Raw genomic sequence first — 23,278 nt, forward strand, 5'->3', positions numbered from 1 at the left:
AACAGAGACCCCAAGTTTCCTACATTTTTAAACCTGCCCATGTCAAACAGCACAGAAAGCAGCTGTGTGAGTGCCTCAACTTCCAGTGCGTTCTACCTCATTTCCATCCATTAACCAAGAGAACATAACCGCCCTGTGATGCACCTGCCTGTCACACCCAACAGCCATGGGACCTCTAACCCTTCCGGAAAGGAGGTTGGAGCACAGCAGAACTGCTAAGTACACGCCACCAGCCACCAGATTCACACAGGGCACTTACCCATCTCTACCTTTACTGACGATCTTCACTTCGAAGTAGTAAATGCCACAGGCTGCAGGTATGGGGTGCGTCGCCCTGACTGAGGCAGCGTCTTTGTGATTTTTACCATGACCTAGGAAAGCACAGAAATATAAGTCCTGATGAGATGCCAACTCTCCCACACTCTGTCCTAAAACACCAAGAGGATCTATTTCTACATGTATCCCACGATTTGAAGCAGGCTTTTCAGAGACGAACGCACAACCCTGCCCTACCGCCACAAACGCTCCCTACGCTACAGACATTGCAGTTTTCCCTTTGTTTTCACAGTGAAGTTACCAAAACAGATTGGCAGCACAGCCTCTCCCCCTCCCCACATACATCATTTGAAGACTAGTGTTCACAAACACAAGACAGAAGCGATTCCACAAGAGGGGAATGACATCAGTGTTTCCCAAATGGGCAAAGGGAGTGATCTGTTGTCTGACAGGCAGGCAGAGGGAACAGCCTTTAGCACCAAGCCCGGAAAGCCCTGCTGTGACTCCCCAGCCCTGGAAGCACCCCCACGCCCCCCTGGGGAGCCAAGGCCCAGCTCTGTGGCCTGAGCCCTGGCTCTGTGGCAGGATGATGGAGCGACCCAGCTGCACGGCCACATAGCTGTGCTCAGCCCGGGCTGCCCACACCACAGCCGCTCCAGGATCCAGGGCGTGGGCCCTCGGGTCCCCATCCCACCCTGTCCCTGCTCCCAGGACCCTGATCCCCTCGCTGCTCAAGCCCTTGGCTCCCGTCCCCAGCCGCTCCCTAGACCCTCGGCTCCCCCTACCCACCCTCCCACTCCTCGGGCCTCCAAACCTCAGCTCCCCTCGACACCTCACTCCCTCGGCTCCTGCCTTTCCCTCCACCTCCCCGGCTCTCACTACCCCCTTCCCCGCTCCCTGGGCCCTCGGCTCCCATCCCCCTCGTCCCCAGGACTTCAGCTCCCCCATCAAGCCTCGCTCCTATCCCCCTCTCCCCGGGCCCCAGGACCTCAGCTGCCCCCCCGCAGTCCCCTCTCCCTCGGCTCCCACTCCCCTACACACGCTCTCCAGGTCCCAGAACCTCAGCTCCCCCTAGTCCCCACTAACACCCCACCTCCCCACCTTCTGGGCCCTCGGCTCCCTCCCACCCCCGCTCCCCCAACTCCCTCCCTGAGGCCTCGAATCCCATCCCCCCATCCCTCTCGTTCTCCGGGACCTCATCTCCCTCCACATCCTCGTTCCCTCAGCCCCTGTCGTCCCGTCGTCGTCCCCCTCGCCCCAGAACCTCAGCCCCCCATCCTCGCTCCCTCGGCTCCCATTCCCCCAAACCCCCACTCCCAGGACCTCAGCTCACCCCCCCCCCCCCAAATCCTCTCCAGGCCCTCGACTCCCACTTCCCTCTCCGGGCCCTGAGGACCTCAGCCCCCCTCAACACCCCCGCTCCCTTGGCTCCTGTCCCCTCCTTCCTCTCCCTCCCCGGGCCCCAAGACGTCGGCTCTCCCCAACCCCCCATCCGCCCCCGCTACCCCCGGCTCCCACCCCCCAGGCCCAGCCAGAGGAAACCGCCCGCCCCCCCCCGGTGCCCGGGGCCGCCGCCCCCGCCGGGCACCTTTGTAGTGGACGCGCAGATTGCCCTGCGAGAGGCCGATGTAGTTGTACTTGTCCTTGGGGCTCCAGGACCGCGGCAGCGGCGTCTCGTCCTGGTTGACGGCGGGGTAGAGGCGGCGGAGGCGCTGGCTCAGCTCCTGCTCCTCGGGCGGGCGCGGCGGCCCCGCGTCCCCCCCAGGCAGGCTCCCCGCGCCCGCCTCCGCCATCTTGGACCCGCTTTGTGTCGCCGGGCAGGGGGCGAGGCTCGGCCGCCGCCGCCGGCCAATAGGAACTGAGGGCCGCCACAATGGGGCCGCGCTGCCCGACGGGAGGCGGAGTCCGAGTCGCGCCCGCCCGCCCGCGCGGCGCCCTCGCCGGGACTACAACTCCCGTAAGGCCCCACGCCCCAAGCCCCGCCCCTCGGCGCGCTGCACACTGGGAAACGTGTCCCATTCCGCCTGGCTGCAGTGAGCGCCTGCCGGGGCAGGACTCCATTTCCCATTATGCTTCGCGGCAGCGCAGTGCCGGGATGGGCCTTTTCCCGGCTGCCTGCGTACCCCGGCCGCCTCCACGCAGGGGCCGGATCCTTCCGCCCCGCCAAGGGAGGCGGGCGGCGCAGTCACTGCACCGTCTCCTCGAGCCCTGCTGCTCCTCACATACGCGCCTCCCGCTGGGGCGGGGCTGGGTCTCGCTGTGCCTGTCGAGTGCCACCGGTACGTCAGGCACTGCTGGGACAGCTATGGTGGGGTCCTCGAGGGCGCGTCCCTGTGGCGTCTGTTGTCTCCATGGTAACGGGCGGCGGCGCCATGGCGGCGTGCGGGCCCCCACCGGGCCGGGCGGGTAGCGGAGCCCCGAGAACCGGGGCCGGGCGAGAGGAACAACCAGCGGGAGCCGCCCGTGCTGTAGCCTGGCACGGGGAGAGAGGGACTGGACCCGCGGCGCTGCTCCCCCCCGGGTGCTTTCTGCGCCTTTCCTTTATCAAAGCATCGCTGCCTGGTGTCGATCTGGGCGTTTCGGAGGAGTCATAGAATCACCAAGTTGTAAAAGACCTCTCGGATCATCGAGTCCAACCATTCCTATCTGCCACTAAACCATGTCCCTGAGCACCTCATCCACCCGTCTTTTCAATCCCTCCAGGGATGGTGACTCCCCACCTCCCTGGGCAGCCTCTGACAGTGCTCCATGATCCTGTCTGTAAAAAATCTTTTCCTAATGCCCAGCCTGACCCTTCCCTGGCGCAGCTTGAGGCCATTCCCCCTTGTCCTGTCCCCTGTCACGTGGGAGAAGAGCCCTAAAGGCAGAGCCGTCCCTTCCCCGTTCCCTAGGATCACAGAACAGTTTGCGCGTCCCCGAGTTGTTCACACCCTGCTGTGTGCTCTGCACCTCCTGGAGCAGGAGCAAGGCAGGGGTCGTGCCCCGTGCTCGGCACTGGGGAGGCCACAGCTCAAATCCTGGCCTCAGGTTTGGGCCCCTCACTACAAAAAAGACATTGAGGGCCTGGAGTGTGTCCAGAGAAGGGATCGGAGCTGGGGAAGGGGCTGGAGAACAAGGGTTATGGGCAGAGGCTTGGGGAGCTGGGGATGTTTAGCCTGGCCCAGACAGAGCATGGGAGTTCGACTGTCTTCTGTGAACAAGTTTTATTCTGCTGAGAAAGGATATTGGCAGAGGGATTCTCTCTGCTTTGCAAAGCTTGCCATTTAACTTAACCAAACAGGCAACAAAAGCAGCAATATCATCCTGTTACATCTTTAACATCCATATTGTTACGTCCATATTGGATTTGAGTTCTAGTTACCTCCCTCTCATAGAATCACCAGGCTGGAAAGGACCCACTGGATCATCGAGTCCAACCATTCCTAACACTCCCTTAAACCATGTTCCTAAGCACTTCATCCACCCGTTCCTTAAACACCTCCAGGGAAGTCGACTCACCCACCTCCCTGGGCAGCTGTTCCAGTGCCCGATGACTCTTCCCATGAAGAATTTTTTTCTGATATCCAGCCTGAACCTCCCCTGGCACAGCTTGAGGCCATTCCCCCTTGTCCTGTCCTCAGTCACTTGGAAGAAGAGCCCAGCTCCCTCCTCTCCACAACCTCCTTTCAGGTAGTTGCAGAGAGCAATAAGGTCTCCCCTCAGCCTCCTCTTCTCCAGGCTAAACAACCCCAGCTCTCTCAGCTGCTCCTCATAAGACTTGTTCTACAGCCCCCTCACCAGCCTCATTGCTCTTCTCTGGACACGCTCCAGAGCCTCAACACCCTTCTTGTGGTGAGAGGAAACTCTCAACGGTAGCATTTCTCAGAGCTGGGCCCTGATAGACTTGATCAAAGCTTCTCTTTGGCCACTAAAATCCTTGTTTGCTCTCCATCACGCTGCAGTGCCCGTCAACTCCACCTCCATACGAGGTAGCTGGGAGGGCAGATCAGAGATAGAGCGGCAAAATAAATTGTGGTAACAGTATTTTTATAATTATTCTCCCTGTCATTAGATGCTATTTGGGTCAGACAGAACAGCCATCTCTGATTTCTGAAAAATGGGCCACTGAATGTTTTCTCAAGCTTCCTTTCTTCTCTTGGGCCTGCAGAAAGGTCTTTGATGACCTTATAGACAAGTTACACATCTACAAGCTTGTGCTGAGAGCAGTAAAGAATGAATATCAAGATACTTTGGCTAAGCTTTTGGACTTTGACCTGTGGGGAAAAAACACTTAAGAGAGACGTGTTAGAGCTTATTTGGGTTGGATGTATATATAGAATGAACAAACTAAGTAGATGTCAGCTCGGCAAACCATCTTTCTGGTCTGTTAGGTCTACTTCCTTCATATAAGATGAAGTCATTGGAGGCTTTTTCTCCAATATTTTAGATTTTTAGATTTAAAGTTAAGATTTTTAGGTGTTTTCAATATCTTCAGGCTACAGCAGTGTCTCAAGGTTTTTCTGGGACACATTTATAGTGAAGGTTCTCATACTCAGATATTTGGATACACTTGCTCTGCTAACTTGAAGCTTGAATTACTCCTGAAGTAAGGCAAGGCAGGGACCTGAACTGGCTGTTCCCAGTCTGTTCCCAGCGTGCTTTAAACGGGGCTTGGCATCCAGATGCCACAGTGATACCAGTACTTTGTAAACAATCACAGAGAGCTAGAAATAGACTAGAACCAGGAGCTCATTTCGCACTAGGAACTGAGCAGCTATCAAATGTCAATGGTTTTCTACTGGGACCATCTCTTAAAAGATATTTATTGTTTATCCCGGCACCTGTTACTTTGGTTGCCTGATTGTAGTCCATTATAGATAAAAATCTTTCTTTGCATAGTGTACTTCAACCAGGTGAATAAATCAAATTTAGTTATATAAAAACCTTCTTTAAAAAAAAAAACAGTTTCCATCCAGAACTCTTTAGTACACATTTTTTTTTGCTTCCGCTCTCTGACAGATTACTTGCGTCCATCCAGTGGAAAGGTGGAATGAAAGGTTCCAGTCAGCTTACAACACACTGTCTCTGTCAATCCTTCCTTACACACTTCCCCTGCTCTGGTGTGGGGCCCTCCCATGGGATGGTTCTTCAGGAACTGCTCCAGCATGGGTCCCCACAGGTTCCTGCTAACAAATCTGTTCCTGCATGGGCTCCTCTCCATGGGCTGCAGCTTCCTGCAGGGCACATCCACCTGCCATGGGGCAGGGTCCTCCACGGGCTGCAGGGGGACAATCTGCTTCCCCATGGTCTTCTCCATTGGCTGCAGGGGATTCTCTGCTCCATCATCCCCTTCTTCACTGACCCTGGTGTCTGCAGAGTTGTTGCTTTTATATTTTTCTCCTTACTCCTCCTCTCACAGCTGCTGTGCGGCATTTTTACCCCTTCTTAAAAATATTATCAGAAGCTCAGCTTTGGCCAGCTCAGAGTCCATCTTGGAGCTGGTTCTGACATGGGGGCAGGCCCTGGTTTCTGCAGTACCCACCCTCCATCTTGCTACCAAAACCTTCTCACATAAACCAAACACACATAATTAACTCCATCTGAATCAATCTCTCAGTCCTTCATCTCCCCATTTCATCTCTCAGTTGGTCTTACATTATTGCTTACTGATTCCCCATAAGACAGACAGTATATAACGTAAATATATTTCCTCATTTCTGTTTACATCAGCAAACAGCTGTGGTCACAGATGGATTATGATCTACTCTTGGCACAGCAGACTAGACTAGCAAAACAGGACAAGATTCCAAAGTTTGAAAGCCCCTGCCCTAGAAAATGACACAGTTGTAAGATTGATCTGCTTCTTCACGTTAGGGTATACATAACTTTTCTCCTCTGAGAAAATGGTAAGTTAGTACAAAGACCGTCAAACCAGCTACGTGTCTGCGAGGAACATTTTAAACGACACAATGCAGTGGCCTTTCAGCTCACTGGAATAAGCAGCAGTTGTTTCATGCAGAATACATATAATACTTTATTTATCAAAGCTGTACAAGTATTCAAAGGTAGTAAAAAATTCAGGATAGACAAATCACTTGTAACAAGAGCTGGTGAGACAGACTGTCGTGACAGCCACAGCACAGCCCGCATTGGCTCAAGAGAACATTGGCCGTGTATCGCCCACTGGTTACAGGGAGCAGTTACATGGAACAAGCCTCAGCCAGCCCCTGCCAGCGGGCCACCTTCCCACCTGCCGCGGCCACTTGGGCCACAGGGCACAAGAGGCAGGGTTATTTGGAGGGAATCACTTTATTCCCACACACAGCAACTGGGATCAGGAGCTTCCTGTACTCCATCGGGAAGTAGTCCTCTATCAGCACATTTATTGGCATCTTGTCTGTCACCAGCCCTTGTCTTTGTTCAAAAAAGAGGAGAGCAGAGAAGAAACAGAGTGGTTAATAAGAACTGTTTCCACTCCAACTTAACATCACATCTGAAACTCTTCCAGTGGGAAAAAGGAGTAACAGCCTGGAGTAGTGACTTTCAATGAGGAGTGATGAATTTTGTTTCAGGCCCCACAGAGTTTTACAGAGGGCTCCCAAGCCAAGAACAAATCCCTTGTGTTTTGGTCACAGGACAAAGTAAATTCAAGCATGAGATGGGGCAGCTGAGGGAGCTCAGACTAAAGAGCTACAGCAGAGAGGCTCTGGGAACAGTTGATCTAGGCTGCTGGCACACTGGTAGGAGAGGCCAGCCCTGACCTGTAAGGGATGCAAACAGTGCAACCCAGCCTCATATTTATCATTACTCTGCTTTTTCCTCCTCACACCATTCATTTTGCAGCCATAACTGCTTCAGCCTTGCACACATCACTCTCCTCTTGCTACTTGTTCCTCAGACGACTCCTGTACTCCCAGCCTCTCACTACTTCCTCCTGTCCTTCCTCCACTGTCATCGTGGAATATAAAAACCCAAATCCACTTGTGCCCTTCCTGGGACAGAAGGCCAAGTAACATCATGCAGAGTAAATCACAAGATGCCATACTTGCTGTGGAAATACTTACTGCTAGTGCACACCCTGGCAACAACGGTCTTACTGCAATATCAAAGCACCACCAAACACTACCATGGGTTAGTAACAACCCTCCCTTTACCTTCTCATGAGGAGTTCCAGGTCAGCCATCTCCACCGTCCTCCTCCCTGCATGTCTGGTATAAGCTTCCAGATCGTTGCTTAGCTGCTTGAAGTATCTCTCAGAGCTGAAGGAGGATCAAAGAGGGAAATAAAGCAGGCTGTGGAGTGTGTGAACTTCCACAGGGCAAGATGCATGACAGCTGGGCAGGTCACAGCCTGCTGGGGAAAACTGTAGCCCATGGAACAAAATATGGCTTCTCAGCCTAGGCTCCCTGAAACTTCCTAGCCAAGTATGCATGTTCAACAACCTTTCCCAGAATTCCCAGACATGCAAGAACAGGGGTCAACGCAAGTCAAAAAGCAGTCAAAAATCACTGAGGACTGATTAGCCTATTAGCTGTTGTGGTGACACTGTTCAAACAATTTGCAGATTTCACTCACAAAGGTAACATCGACTACGGATTCAAAAAGCTGAGAAACCTGGATTCAGACCTAAGCCTGCACAGCTGCAACAGCTCCACCTTGCCTGCCACAATGACCATCCTCCACAGCAACCCCCCTCGCAGAGGGTGCTAATGGTATCAGCGTGCTGCTAACAAGAGCAGAATGCTCGTGAATGGTGCAATTTGCTCTGTCTGGGACAAAACCCAGAAGCTCCTGCAAGGTTGCTGTGGTCCCCTACAGTGGCGGAAAGCACCCAGCACATTTCTGACCTTATTTTAATCAGACCTCCTAAGACTGTCCTGAGCTGAATAGGGAGGGCGGTCAGCTTGTCAGCAGCACTCCTGACAGGCTTGTTATTTTGGGAGAGGAAAGAATGAATGAAATACTAAAAAAGAGTGGGAAGAGGAACAGTTTGGTGCTGCTTACCATTTTTCAACAACTTTGAATGCATCTCTGGCCACTGGCATTTTCGCATAATGTCTAAATATTCCTTTTATCAATCTGCTTGCTATTTCAGGCTCTCGTGGTTTCCTCCGTGACGTTCCCGAGCTCTTTGGAACTGGCTTAGCCTGCAGCGGCTGCAGGGAAGACCTTTGATAGAAATTGAAAATTCACACATCAATCAAACATAAGAGAGGCAGAGAACAGCAGGCTAAGTTTAGACAAGCCTTGTGCTGAATTTGAAGGGGTAAGAACTACCTTGAAAAGCACGTTCGCATAACAAATAATCAAACTGTAGTTCTCTCCAATACATAAACGTAGTTTTCACTGCATGCCTGCAGTTTTCAGTCCCCAAGAGCACACCGTCTGATGCATCCACAGGCCACATCCATATCTGCAGACAGGAGACTCTCCTCTGCAGGGTTCAATCAAATTTTGTCTGTGGACAAGATTCACCACGAGCTCCTCTTTTGACACAATCTCCTTTCACAGAATAGATGTCCACAAAGACTTTTACACTACTACGAATATTTTATTTAGTGGGGGTTTTGGTGGGTTTGGGGCTTTTTTTTTCAGTTAGTAGAGACTGTAAGTATCAAAGGAAACTACTCCCGTTTTCTGTTCTGAAGAGGAAAAATTGTAACATGTAAAGGGGAACTGAAACCCCTGAATTCACTCAGTAGAAAACACAACAGAATATCCCTGGAATCCCAGGCTAATGCATGCAAAATCCACAGAGGGAGCAGGGAACACATGTGTCATTTGATTCTCTCTCAACCCCACCTGCATGTTTTTCTGCCAGAACCTCAGGAGCACGCAGAACAGATCAGCCCCAGAGATGAAATGCATGTAGTAGCGAGACAAAAAAAACAATCACGATTTAAGTCCTCTTGGATACTGTTTCTGTGCCTCACTTTAGCTGTTTTGTGAAAGATTAGATACAAATGTTTGCTTCACAGGATCTGGTCAAAATTGAATTTTTGTGACTGTATGAGACTTCAGTTTTTCTAAATGAAAAGTTCTGTTGCCCTAACCTGGTATAGTTGATCACGCAAGTTGTACCAGTATAAAGAGACTATTTCATAGCAGAATGCCTTCACTGTGGCTCTTGTATGGTTAATGCTCCACTGCATAACCTAGAGTATTCCTCCGGGTTTTAACCTGAGCACTGCTATCTCAGGAAGCAAGGAGGCCAACTGAAACTCAGACTGCGTTACATAAAGCGCAAACAGACCTTGCATTTTTTGCACAACAGCTTTCTGCAGTCCAGGTTCTGAACCTGTAATTATGATCATTTCAGCACAGTTTGAAAGCCTGAAAATCTGTCAGTCTATTCACATCCAGAAATTCGTACAAAGAATGTGCATCCAAATACATGAATTTCTTTTGCAAGTGAGGACTGGCACTCTCTACAGAAGGATTAGTATTCAGATATTCCCTTTATACACACCACCCCTGGTACTTACACCCTCAGACACACTTCTACCATGCCACTGCTGAAGGTGGCTTACACTTACTTAGGAGCAACAGGTTTTGCAGGACGTGGAGCTGACAACTTGGGAGCAGCAGGTTTTACATGATGTGGAGTTGACAGCAGTGGCTTGTAGGCTGCAGCACGGACAAATGTGGGTGTCCTCATGGAAACTTCTAGAGAAAAAAAGTACTTGAGGAAAGGAACAGTTTTCAGAGTTCCTGAAGCAAGCTGTGCTGCAGCAGCAGCAGAAACTCAGCCAGCTTTTCACACATCTGGTCTGGTGCCACACTACCTGTGCTCACAGACTGTGGCTTCATGGCACCCGGAACCAGCACAACTGCTGGCTGCAGCACTTCTACCCACCCTACCTCCTGCCCACACACTGGTGGCTTCCATCATGCTACATCCAGCTCATCAGCCCCAACGTGGGACCAGCAGGCTGGGCAGCGTGCAGGAACACACGCTCAGGGCCAGGCTGCAGGAGCTGATGGCAGGGTCTACTCAGGCTGCCAAGAGGCTACAGCCTATTTTCCAAGACAGACTTCGAAGTCTGCAAGCTATCTCATTGTCATCTTACTAAACGAGTGGTGAATTCTCCTGAACACAGGGACGAGCAGACCAACAAGAGTCAGTCTATGAGCATCTCGCATATCCACAGATCTTCATCAATTCCCTCCAGCTAAGGCTCAAGTTGTAGTCACTACTTCACCTCTTCCTAGCTGTTAACTATCCCTATCAGTTTCCTCCAAGTCTAATCCGCATCCTCTAATTGCACTCTATCTTCTTCACTTCGTAACAAGCAAGAGCAGAAACAAATCAATGTTAACAGAACTGAAATACTGAGCAGCTTCTCATGTAGAAGGGGAGCAGTCGTAGAGTGTTCCTTGCCTGCCAGTTCCCCTTGCAAGCTGGGTGCAGCCCAAGAATCCAGCATATCTGGTAATGGTGTCAACTTCACAACCCTCCCTAAGAGCCAGGACACCTGCCCCGCTGTAGCCAACAAGCTCAATTACTAGAGGCCTCCAGTGTTACTGAGAATGAAACTCCATAACTCAAAGGTCAGAAGCGTCTCACAGTAATCACTGCTAGGCGAACTACCATGGTTCCTTGCATTAGGTTCTTCTGAACAAATATTTCAGTGCACTGGAAGGGCAGGGAGCAGGATGCAGAGGAAGCGACTAGTTATACTCTGGTTTCCAAAGCAAGTTTTATGACAAGAGTGCATATATTTAATCTTTTCTTCCTGTCCTTGTCCGATGAGACCTGTAAGTTGCTACTCTCTACAGCAGGGATCTCAAGATCTTTCCATCTCCTCATACAGCTGTGTTAAAGAGAAGCATATGGACACACTACTGTAGACACCCTAAGAACACCTACAGCTTTCCTTGAGGCAAAAGTGTACCAGTGCAACCGTTGTCTCTGAGCCTTCCACACTGCACAAATACACACAGGAATTGACATTCTCCGTACACTACACTTCCCCACAACGTCTCAAGTCCTAGCAACAGGATTCTTTTAGGATGTCCTTAGTTTAGTTTTTTATTTCAGGATGTATTGTACTTCAAAAGACTTTAAGACCAGTCCCAGCAACACCACTAAAACACACTCAGCATTCTCAAATTTGGCCTCGATGGAAGAGAACTCAGTCTAATATGTATGTTCTTCTGAAACGTACAAGCAATCCTGGGGCAACAGAGCAGACTGATGCAGTGTCTGAAGAACTGTTTAGAAACACAACACACACTTCCTCTGAGCTTCCTGGAAAGCCAGCCTACTCTCTTGGTTAACTGGAAAGGAAATCTGTACCTACACATAAATACATGGGGTTCTAAAGTAGGTTTCAAGTCTGAAGTCACATAAATAGCTGTGTAAACATCAACTAAATGCTAAGACATTAAAAAGTCAGCATGAAGTTAGGAGTCAGGAAGGAAGGAAGAATAAAATGGAGGATAACCCTATGCTACTGCGTAAAACCGCTCTGCACTCAGTTTTGTCTGTTTGGGCACTTCAACTACCTTCACCTCAAAAAGTACAGGACTATCTAGGTCCCTGAAGCACCTGATGAGTCAGTAATAATCTGGCCTGAGGAACAGCAGCCAACAGCTTCCCCTAGATTATCTGATGGACTAAACAGTTAATCATGTTATTAATCATATTGTTCCTCAATCGAGAAATAACAGCAAAAAAATTCTCAAACTGCCTTCTGCAACAGTTTTCTTACCTGCACTCTCAGGGTCTTCAGCTCCATCTTCAGTAGGCTCTTCTTCCAGACCATCCAGTTCTAGTGCAATAGCCTGGTCTTCTAGTTCGTCTGCTTGTTCAACAGCTTCTTCTAATGGTTTCACCCCATTTTTTTCAGAGGAGGAGATTGCATCAGAATGCCTGACCAGACTTGCAGCTCCAACATCTTTAGCAATCTCCTGTTCTAGATTTCCAAAACAGCAAAATACATCACTGCAACAAGTATCATAGCCAAAATTTCAGCGCACTCCCAAGAATGAAACCCAACTTTCCATTCCTGATGTTGCCACCTACTATATTCCTATTTTCAAGGATTAGGGTGTCAGTAAGCCAGATAAAATACAGCACTGATGAATACTCAACATTTCACTCTGCTACTTCAAGGTGTGCAGAAGTCACACACACACACAAAATAGCACTTAGTAATATATAGAAGGCCCTGACATTTGAGTGACATTTTTATCTCAGCTTCTTTTAAATTAACTTCCTTTAATAAGAACTTTTATCATAAAAGAAGGCTTACCAAAGCCTAACTACAACATGTTGAACACAGATGATTCTGCAATTCAGGAAAGTAACTTGGGAAGATCCTGATTTGTCAACACACTCAGAAGCTCTCCAAGTTCTATCAATCTTTGCCTGATTCTGCAACTTCCACTAGTACTTTATAATTAAAGATGACTTCTGCAATTATATATTTCCAACACTATTGCCAATGCAATTTTGGATTCTGTTTGAGCAGAATGCAGTCTTTCAGTTAAAATGCCAAAGTTAGTTTGAGATTTCTCCAGGATCTGGCCTAGATTCCAGAATGCAAAGAGAGTCAATAAGTCTCTCAGTGCATCTCAGCACTGATGCCAATAATGCAGCTTGAGAAGTCTCCGGCATTAGAAATAGTCATCAGAATTAGAGGTTGTCCTCACCAGCTTCGGGAGAGCCTTGGTGTTCAACATCACCTTCTGCTATTCCCTCCTCTTCTAAAGCTGCTGTTTCTGTTTTGACTTTGCCATCCTGTGCCATGGTTATCTGCAATTCTGCTTTTTCAGTCAGCTGCTTCTCCAAATGTCCAGAATACCCAGCATTTGCACGGTGCTCTGCAGCTAAAATAGGAAATTCTAACATCAATCCCAAACAAAAAAACTCCAATCAACCACCAGCACACAGGTGTATAATCACTAAGATTTACTCATGGTAAGTAAACTCAGCAATATGGGAAGCAGATGCAGTTCCCTTTTAAAACTTTACAGCTGAGAAATGCACAACTTTTCCCGCGTTTGCTCTACAGCCACGTAGTGTGGGTGCCCATCAGATCCCAACAATGGAAATTTATTTACCAGTAAGCAGCGGTCTTCCAGCTTTGCCGTCCCTACTCTCTTTTCACTTTGGTGATTGTGCGAAAGGTCAACTTGCTCTCCTTTAAATCTAAGAACACCTAGAGTTTGTGCTCTAATTCTCCTCCCCATTTCCTCAGTTTTTCTGAATAAACAACTTTGCAAGTGATATAGAGATTTAGGCGCTGTAAAGGGGAGAGCACCTTGCAGTCTGAAAAAACTGTTGGTTTAAATCAAAGTATTCTACTCCCCTCCAACACCGAAAGCACTTCTTACCCTCTCTGAAAATCTGTTCCACTTTGTTTGCTGTATTAGCCATCTCTTCTTCAGTATCACTTACATCTAGGTCTTCAATTATACGGGACACAACTTCTCTCAAAGACATGCTGAAAGATCTCTTAGGCTTTAGAGTGACTGGGGATTCCAAAGATTTACTTGGACTTCTGGGTGGCAAAGAGGAGCTCCATCTATTAGCAGCTAGAAATTGAGAGCATTAATGTGCCCCCAGTATCTTTCTAAACTTTCTCTTAGCTTTCCTGGTAAGCAAAAAAACAACCAAGGACAGAGAGAGAAATACACACAAGAAAACACTCCTCCTTTACTTGAAACAGTTCAGGGAGTTCACACTGTACCTTAGGAACCAGTTGGAAAAGTTCCTTCCTAGGAGGAAAGGCTGTAAGAGCTGGGACTGTTCAGCCTGGAGAAGAGAAGGCTCGGGGGAATCTCATTAATATATGCAAAAATCTGAAAGGAGGGTGTAAAGCAGATGGAGTCAGGCTCTTTTTCATGCCAGTCCCAGTGCCAGGAAAAGAAGCAACTGGCACAGACTGCACAGACAGGCACAGGAAGCTCTGTCTAAACATAAGGAAACACTTTTGCACTCCAAAGGTTACTGAATGCTGGAATAGGCTGCCCAGAGTTTGCAGTTTCCATCCTCGTAGACAGTCCTGGGCAACCTGCTCTAGGTGGCCCTGCTTTAGCAGGGAGGTTGGAGAAGATGACCTCCAGAGGTCCCTTCATTCCTCAACCACTCTTTGATTTCAGGTAATACCTGCTAAGCCCCAAGTCCTAATCCATAGTACTCACTGTCAACCATCACCTGTTCTGAAACAGAAAGCTGTTCCATTGGGTTACTCTGCTGGGAATGATCTTGCTTACCTTCTTGCTGTTTTACAGGTGTTTTACAAGATACATGAGTCATTCCGCCAAAGTGCTCATGATTGAGGATTAACTCCTCAGAATGTGTTTGGGTCCTTCCCTCATTTGTATCCACACTGGATACCAGGCCCACAAGCCTTGCTTCCTCCTGAGCTGCATCAGAAATCTTGCTTCTCTGTGCTGAGGTTTTTGAATCCGATAGCTGTGGCTCAAGAGCAGAAAGCTTATTTTGGTTCTGTTCATCAAATTGAGGATGAATGAAGAGCTCCGTGTTACTCAGTACAATTTCTGCATCACTTGTCAGCGAGGGTGCTTGAATCTCAGATGCTGTTTGGGAATCCACAAGACAGCTCTGTGCTGTTTAGAAAGTTTTAAAACATGTTTTATGTGAAAAACTGTTCAAAGTCTTAGGGATACACATTTATTACCAGGACTCACATAATGCAAAATTTAAGTCATTCAATCAAATTTCATTCATCTTCCATAGATCAAACACAAATTGTATCATCACACATCAGTGCCCCTCACTTTCTCTATCAAATCATCTCCCTAGTGCCCACAGTTATGAACACGAACCCAAAGGATTCCTGGGTATAAATAACCAAACTAGGTGGAACACACATTATAGAACCAAAGGAATTACAGATGCAGAGTCTCATTCTAATCTTGACTCCCAAATTACCCTGGACTTCTGTGAACATGCTAGTAGCCTTTCCGTTGTAAAATACAGACCACTCTTCAATAACTGCTTCCAAAATCCCTTACATAAGGCCCACCCTCCCAAAACAAAGGTAACAACACAAAAGAAACCTTTTCTCTTCAGCATGTTCTGTTCCACTCCACCTTCAAATGCTTTCATGTCAATAGCTTTGCGAATTTTTGGCCTCCGGCGTAAGCCTCTCTTTTCAACAGTGTCTGGTGGGATCAAGGAACCAAGAGACATGCGAAGAGATCTGTAAAAAGAGGAGGGAAGAAATAATTTTCTAAACTTAGACACTCCCCTTTCACCCTCAGATTACACACATGGTGCCCCTAACAGTGAGACATTCCACAAATCCCTTAGCTAAGAGGAATTTCCCCCAAACCCTCGAAGATTACATGTCAGTCTACTTTAAAGGAACAGTTTAATTTCATGGTATCACCGGACATAGGGAAATATATGCCAGAGATCAGGGAACAGACCATTTTACAGCTTCCTACCTTGAGAGGGCTGCAACAATATATCTGACAAAAGGTTCAGTAATTTAAAAAACTTTAATAATAAAATAATAAAAAGGAGGGAAACAAACATTTGAGAATAAAGATGCCCTCTAGATGACAGCAGGATGGTAGCAGGAACTCAGAACAAGTCTAGGCTGCTGCTTAGTGTCAGTATTCACAGCGAAGAACAGCTACCAATAGAGCGCTGGGTTTTTTGAGATGGGATCTAAGATAGACACATGCAAAGCATGGGAAAAGATGTATCTCAACGTACATATTTTCCATCTGGAAAAATCCACAGATGCTTCGCTTCCTCCTATGCCCTTCCCTAGACAGCCCAATCAAAAAGGGAGTTCAGAGTATTCAAAGATAGAAGTACAGAATGCAGCCCTATGAATCACTTTGCATGGGACCACAGGCAAGGGACACAGCAATAAAGATGAAGTAAATTGCTAACAATCAGAAGAATCATTAGCAAAGTACACAGGCAACACACGAAAGGAAGTTCTCTGACTTGCTAAAAAGCCTTTAAAGTCCAGGAAAGCTGGTCTAAAGACTGCAAAGACGTAACAGATGTGGCAAGTCAACTAACAGGCAAAGATGTTCTATGGTATATTATGTACAGACCTATTGTTGGAAATATGAGAACAAAAAGAAAAAAAGGAATGATCCCAATAAGCACAAAGAGGAGCAAAAGTAGCAACACAGAGCAGATGAGCATAGGCATACAGTGCAGAGCCACAATTTCTGAAAATCACGAGGTATGTGGTGCAACACCTTCAAATGGCATCACAAGTGCAGGAGATGACTGTGTAATTACTAACATAGGTCTTAATCACAAAGCCAGGAACCCACACTGTTCTTCACAAGTACAGAGGTGATAAACCGAAGCAGCTATAGTTAGGACAGACAGAAGTTAAAGCATTTGAGTTTCAACTCACCGAGCCAAAGCAGTGCTGTCCAACATTGACCGATCTAGGAAAAAAGTTAGTGTCACATTACCTGAGGAAATACACTAGTTAAGAAATCACGCTCTACATAAAAGACTACAGGTACACCCTGGTGCATCTTCGTCTTTCTAGAGTCAATTACGCTACAATCCTCAAAAGTTAGAGCAATCCCTTACCTCCCAAACACCAACACATCTGGAAACATATCTGTACCTTGGCTCAAAAAGGTTTATTTGAGATTTAACAGGAGAGGCTTTTAGTTTTTCCACATCCCCTTTGCACAAGATACTTCAGTCTTGCTTCCAAACATACAACTGCCCGGCTGAGAAATTACTAAGAACTGCACTGCAGTAGATGAAAATCAATTAACAGCAAACGCAGTGCTCAATGAGACAATTTTTGACTGCAGCCTTACCTTGGTTCTGAGGAAGTCGTTTGTCTACTGCTCTCTCAAACTCAGAAATGCTGAGTTTCTTTCTCTTCTTAGTCATACGGAATGTGGCAACAGATGTGTCCTCAGGAACAAGGTCTGGCAGTTGCATGTCCAACCTACCAATACAAACCAAGCCTTAACAAAGAACTTCAGCTTCCCAGCTACCTCAGAAGCATCTTTGCGACATTCAGTGAAAAACAATACTTCAATACAGCAAGAATGGCAAGTTGATCACACTTACCAGCCTCTTCCCCTCACAAAACACATTCTCTGTCACCGTGAAGTGTAGCTAAGTTTCATTTCTTATTACAAGCATAATGTAAGCCCAAGCATTAGAATTAACTAGACCGCAACAGGGATCAAATGTAAAGTGGGGAAAAAAGATTGCTCATTTTTTGTATCTGCCTCAGAAGATGTTATTACAATGAGGGAAAGCAGCACCTTTCCAAAGCCAAGAAAGTTCACGCCAACTAAAGGAAGGCTGCAGGGACATTCTTTAAAAAAACCCAAAATTTTTAAAACATTTAAAGACACTGTTTAAGCGCCTATAATTTCTTAACTTCAACAGCTCGCTAATGTATGGAACACAAAACCCTGCAAAGATCCATCCACCAGATCTTGTCATTTCAGACAGGCTGATGAGAAGCACATTCAGAGATGCTAAAGAACCACAAGTAAAATCAAGAGGGAATGAAAATAATACTGCTTACCTTCTGTAATTAAAAAAAAAAAAAAAACAAAACAGAAAAGTTACCACACTTACTCCTATTTTTCTTCCTCTATTAAAAAAAAAAGACAGGAGTTTACCTAGTATTGTTGACGACCTGTTTAAGTTTGCTTATAGTCAATGCAAAAAGTTCAGCTATAAAGGCAGATCAAAGGAAACCACATTATTTAGTACAGTCTGTGCTATTCTGCAGCAAGTAAAACCACACAAGTGTTGTGACAGAACTGGCGTAAGCAAATCAAAACCTAGCACCACTACCGGTTTTTTTCTGTTTCATAACAAAGTGGAAGTAAATAAACCACACTTCAGCCTCCCTAAGTCAGTCTGGCCTATTAACTTAAAATATTAATGGAGGCTAAACATGAATACACACAACTGAGCCTCAGGCACACCTCACCTCCAAGCCACTCTACAGGAAGGAAGTTACCCCAGGCAGCCCAAAACAAGAGGAACCAAGAAGCAGGAACACTGTAAAAAGCTACAGCAGCACCTGCATTCTGAGTACAAGGCACAGCGGTCACTCACTACACCTCAGCAGTTTCAGCACATGGCTGGCAGCCTTGGGAAGATCCAAGAATTTTAATTTTAGTATCTGCCTCCAACGACTAAGAAAAGTAGGCTTCCATCAGGAGACCTACTGTCCCAGCACTTCTGTGCAAGAACATATTAGAAGCCTCTATGTAAGAAAGAGGATCAGGCACAAACCTGCAGTTCTACTATTCCGTCTCAGTGATTGCTATGTCATTTTTATAGCTGGAGAGGCTATTTCTGAAAATCCCACCTAACAGAATGCAACCATGATCACTGAAATAGAAGTAAAGAAATCCTACTCCCCAGTCTCATCGCAGGAACTGCAGCTCAACCTGGTACCATAAAAAAACCCAAAACTAAAATTAAAAACATTACTTACACACTGGAAACCCTCTTAGATGGAAGTTCTGATTGAGCTGCTTCTGTTTCTTCATCCTTATATAATTGAGGTGCTACAGGTGAAACTTGTGGTTCTGTCAACAAAGAAAAACATTTCCTTTCCACAACCCAATCCAACAAGAATGTCAAAATACAGCAGAGTGCCAAATGTACGCTACATTCTGTAAATTACATTTATCAATGAGTTAAAATAAAAACCTGGCCTAGGGTTCTGCTCCTAGGAAGGTTGGCAGGGATAACAACAAAGCCAACAGCAGCAAACACTATCTGAAAGTACTGCACCAGAGCTGAGCTGAGTCTGGCAACAGCATGTTCCCCTCCAATTTACACACAATTCTGCAGCTACAGGAAGCAAAAAGAACATTTGCTTGCTCACCAGGACAAGAAAATCAAGCAGAAAAGACTTTCAAGAAATGTTTTCATCAATGTAAGACCTGGTCTGCACCACATGATCATGCTCAGTTGCTGCTGCAGTGATTCACTCCTCCTCTTTTACACAAATAAGTCATACAGCAGCCTGGATTGCTGCTTCACATAACAGGGCTTCACATAACAGGGCAAGAGGAACACCTCTGCTCCTCAGCTACACCAAAACATTGTCCTTCTGGTTTGCTTTCCTGAAAAGAGATACTTACGCGTCAGGATGATCCTCCTGAGCATAACCCGTGGTGTGTCATTATCATGCTCTGGGAACACAGCTGCTTTCTGCTTCAGGAAGGCACTTCTGCCAGAATTCTTCTTATTTCCTGACTTAGGTACATTCTAAAGAGAGAAATCAGAGGTATGCATTTCAAAACCAGTATTTTAATCATTAAAAAATTTTACTTTTAGTAACAAAATCACTTCTTGTCTGTCTTCTAATAAAAACTTAAACTAGCCAACACAAAACGTTTTGCAGTTTCTCACAAATATATCGTAAGCATTTGCTTTCTAACAATGCCAGTATGTCATTTTTGGATGGAAGGCAATTCACAGCCAGCTGTCAATGCAACTCTCATCGCAGACAAAGGTCAGAGACTCAGGCTCTTCGTTCCCCACATCCTTGACCTAAAACAACCCGAAAAGGGAAAACAAAAGGAAAACACAACCCAGGCAGAAGGTTGTAACAGCCCCAGTTATTTGACGAGCATGACATTCAGGGGGGTGGGCCCGTTTTCTACATCTAAAGGCGAACAAACGTGATGAAGCATCCTCGGCTGCCCGGTGCTGGCTCTGAAGGCCCCGCTTCTCCCTCGCCCCGGGTGGAAGCGGCCAGCATCGGGCCCCCGTGACGAGGGCGAAGGCGAGGCCGGCCGGGCCCCCGTGACACCGCCCCGTCCCGTCCCGTCCCGTCCCGTCCCAGCTCGCACCTCACGGGCGGCCCGTACGAGGCGGGTGCCGCTAGCAGCCATGGCGGTCAACGGCCGCAAGCCCTCCAGAGACTTGGCGCGCGGTGCACGACGGGAGGCAGGGCAGGGAGGGGGCGGGGCCTGAAGCGGGGGCGGGGCCGCAGCGCAGGCTGGGGCGGGTAGTTCCGGCGCGGCGCGAGCGGCGCAGTGCATTGTGGGCCGCGTAGTTCCGGTCGGGCCGCGGCGGGCGGCGGGCGGCGAGAGGCCGCGGTTGGCCTTGTGGGAGCTGTAGTTCGACGGGGGCCCCCCGCGGGTGAGCGGGGCCCCACCGGGAGGCCGCCCCCGCCATGCCGGGCTTCACCTGCTGCGTGCCGGGCTGCTACAACAACTCGCACCGCGACAAGGCGCTGCACTTCTACACCTTCCCCAAGGACGAGGAGCTGCGACGGCTCTGGCTGAAGAACGTCTCCCGGGCGGGCGTCAGCGGCTGCTTCAGCACCTTCCAGCCCACCACGGGCCACCGCGTTTGCAGCGAGCACTTCCAGGGCGGCCGCAAGTCCTACCTAGTGCGGGTCCCCACCATCTTCCCACTGCGCGGCGTCAACGAGCGGAAGGCACAGCGGGCCGCCCGCCGCCCCCGCCCCGCCGCCGCCGCCGCCCCCCCCGCCGCCGCGCCTGCCGCCACCGCCCCGCAGGCCGCCCCGCCCGCCGCCGCCGCCGCTGGAGAGGTCCCCGCGGCAGGCGCGAGTGAGGACGTGAAGCCCATCGACCTGACGGTGCAAGTGGAGCTCGGGCCCGGGGCGAGCGGCGGGCCCGGCCCCGTGAGGCTGCCAGCGGCGGGGGAGGAGGGCCCGGCAGAGGGCGGCCCCCCCGACCACTCGTACTCGCTGTCGTCGGGCACCACGTCGGAGGAGCTGCTGAGGAAGCTGAACGAGCAGCGCGACATCATTGCGCTGCTGGAGGTGAAGATGAAGGAGATGAAGGGCAGCATCCGCCGCCTGCGCCTGGCCGAGGCCCAGCTCCGGGAGGAGATCCGCGAGAAGGACCGGCTGCTCCACGCCGCCAGCGCCGGAACACGCAAGCGTCACGGCCTCTGAGGGCCGCGGGGCCCGGCCCGGGGCTCTCCTGCCGCCCGGGCTGCGTTGGGGTGGGATGCGGCCCCGCAGCTCTGGCTGCCCGGGCCCCCCAGCTCCCGTCGAAGCAGGCCCCGCGCCGTCAGCTTCCCCTGCCTGGACAGGGCAGCCTCTGACAGCTTGATGCTGAGCCCCGTTACCCACCCGATGTCACCCCAGAGCCAGACTGTGAGTGCTCGCCAGTGTCCCGTCTGCACCGGGCCCGTCAGCACCTTCTTTGTGCCAGCACTTCTTTTGGTGCGATGGGACCCGTGTCACCACGGAGTGGACGCAGGGTATCAGTTTTCAGCTAATAAACTCGCTCTATGCTAAGTGAGGTAGCAGCAACACTACCCCTGGAGAAGGCGTGTCTGACAGCGTGCTGGCGCTGTGCCCTTTGTAAGAACAAACAGCGATGTCGTCTGTGGCCTCGCTTAGCAGAGGCATGAGGAAAGCTTTAGAAACCCTCTCAGGGTGATGTGTTTCTTCAGTAAATTACTGATGCCGTGACAGACTGCTGTTTCTAGTGTGAAAAAATGCCCAGACTAAGGAGTGCTCTTGTACTACATAGTTTTTGCTTTCTCCACAGTACTTACATATTTGTTACAGATGTCTTGATGCGCTCAACACTAGTAAGGATTACAATCTGGTGCAAAGCACCCGATGGCATTTGATGGTTGTAGTTTATCTCATTGGCTTAAGAACTCCCTGTAATGAAACAGAGGCTTTGTAACACGTCGGAATTTAAATCCTTGGCTTTCGTTCAGAGAACCAGGATGAAACGGAATTGAAGCAAGTTTATCTGCAGTTATTGACAAACCTTTGCTGTCTAATCCTAAACTAGTTGGCATGACTAATAACCTGTACATTAGGCAACACCTTACTGAAACGTGCTTGCGTGTTCTAAACCAAGATTTAAGAGTATTGTAACAAATCTACGTCAAATGACTGTGTCGTTTCTGTCACTAGCCAGCAGTAGTCCCCTCACTTTTCAGCAACAGGAAACCAAATCAACGTTGGCTAGAAAGACAAGGGAGTGAGGGTAGCAAGGCTACTGAATGTGTACTTCCAGGTTAGCCGGTGGAACAGATACCTCAGTGCTGAGGAGAAGGAAGAAGAGGGTATCTAGTGCACCTGCGTAGCTCTGTGGCGATGCATGCATAGGAGGTACGGCTTTGATAGCAATGGATGATGAAAACAAAAGGCAGTTCACCACAGTGTGCCCATAATTACATTTGAGGGAGGAATGCCCAAGTGTCTTCTGGGTCTGTGAGGTCCTTCCAGAATCAGAGTGCATTACGCTCAGTAGATTGGGATGTCAGTTTTACTAAATTTTATAGAAGAATTTTCTAAATGTAAAAATTATCTTTAGTTTGAAAACATTGTAACCTTTGTAACACTGGCTCATGTTGCTTGACAACTCTCCATTTGGATATTCTGTATGACCAAACAAAAGGGCGCTGTGGGATTTCATAGAATCACTAGGTTGGAAGGGACCCACTGGGTCATCAAGTCCAACCAATTTGTTAGCTGAAGGTTTATCTGTTGATCTTGTAGCCCTTTCAGCTAAAGGCATTGGTGTCACAGCTTGGTATGTGATGCATGGGTCATGTTTCTGTTAAAGTGTACTGAGTTCGATGGTCAACTGTAGGGATACTACAGGTCTATTCATGTACTAAGTATTTTCCATTCTTTCATTTTAATTTATTTTCTCCAATTCTATATGTAGCTCTTAACTTCAGCTCCGTGGTAAACTGATTTTCTTGTGAGTCAAGCAAGCAGCAATGTTTTTGTTTGGTTGGTTTGGTTTTTCTTTTGTAGGGAAAGCAGATACCTGCTACGCCATCTGATTTAACGTATATAATTGGTCCAGCAGATTTATATCCTCTCATCAAGACAATAGGCAGCACAATGTCTCTCCTTACAAATGAGACTGGTTGTGCATCCTAGCTTCTTGAGAACGTGTGTTGTAACAGTCATGGTACTTTTTCTACCATTGGAATGCACTTCAGGACGTTCAGCCATTCGGCCTGCTGGACTGGTTAACTGCTGGACTCTGACTTCTCCAGGTTACACTGAGGTGCTAACACGCTTAATTTTAATAAAGTATATTTTGTTTT

General features: G+C 48.4%; 3 protein-coding genes across 4 annotated transcripts in view; 1 reads left to right on the plus strand and 2 right to left on the minus strand.

Annotated features, from left to right (window-relative positions):
- RANBP10 (RAN binding protein 10) overlaps positions 1-2,108 on the minus strand; it is a 68,159-nt gene extending 66,051 nt beyond the window's left edge. Inside the window, exons 1-2 of one of the 2 annotated variants that reach the window (XM_054078980.1) lie at positions 1,865-2,108; positions 260-371 (exon numbers count right to left, since the gene is read on the minus strand). In XM_054078980.1, the coding sequence (XP_053934955.1) occupies positions 260-371; positions 1,865-2,069 (317 nt within the window). In that variant the 5' untranslated portion in view covers positions 2,070-2,108. The remainder of the gene's footprint in view (positions 1-259; positions 372-1,864) is intronic. The other variant, XM_054078979.1, reaches the window with a different exon arrangement.
- Positions 2,109-4,927: 2,819 nt separating this feature from the next.
- On the minus strand, positions 4,928-20,401 carry CENPT (centromere protein T). Its single transcript, XM_054078978.1, has 14 exons — positions 20,068-20,401; positions 19,354-19,480; positions 18,699-18,792; positions 17,044-17,177; positions 16,620-16,653; positions 15,289-15,431; positions 14,479-14,835; positions 13,597-13,797; positions 12,913-13,089; positions 11,970-12,173; positions 9,792-9,921; positions 8,260-8,424; positions 7,410-7,514; positions 4,928-6,669 (listed from the first exon to the last, which is right to left on the minus strand). The coding sequence occupies exons 1-14, from the start codon at positions 20,257-20,259 to the stop codon at positions 6,546-6,548; spliced, it is 2,187 nt and encodes a 728-aa protein (XP_053934953.1). The 5' UTR covers positions 20,260-20,401; the 3' UTR covers positions 4,928-6,545.
- On the plus strand, positions 20,253-23,278 carry THAP11 (THAP domain containing 11). Its single transcript, XM_054078981.1, has one exon. The coding sequence runs from the start codon at positions 20,394-20,396 to the stop codon at positions 21,141-21,143; it is 750 nt and encodes a 249-aa protein (XP_053934956.1). The 5' UTR covers positions 20,253-20,393; the 3' UTR covers positions 21,144-23,278.

The sequence above is a fragment of the Cuculus canorus genome, chromosome 13 (genome assembly GCF_017976375.1).
Source record: "Cuculus canorus isolate bCucCan1 chromosome 13, bCucCan1.pri, whole genome shotgun sequence".
NCBI classification, from domain to species: Eukaryota; Metazoa; Chordata; class Aves; order Cuculiformes; family Cuculidae; genus Cuculus; species Cuculus canorus.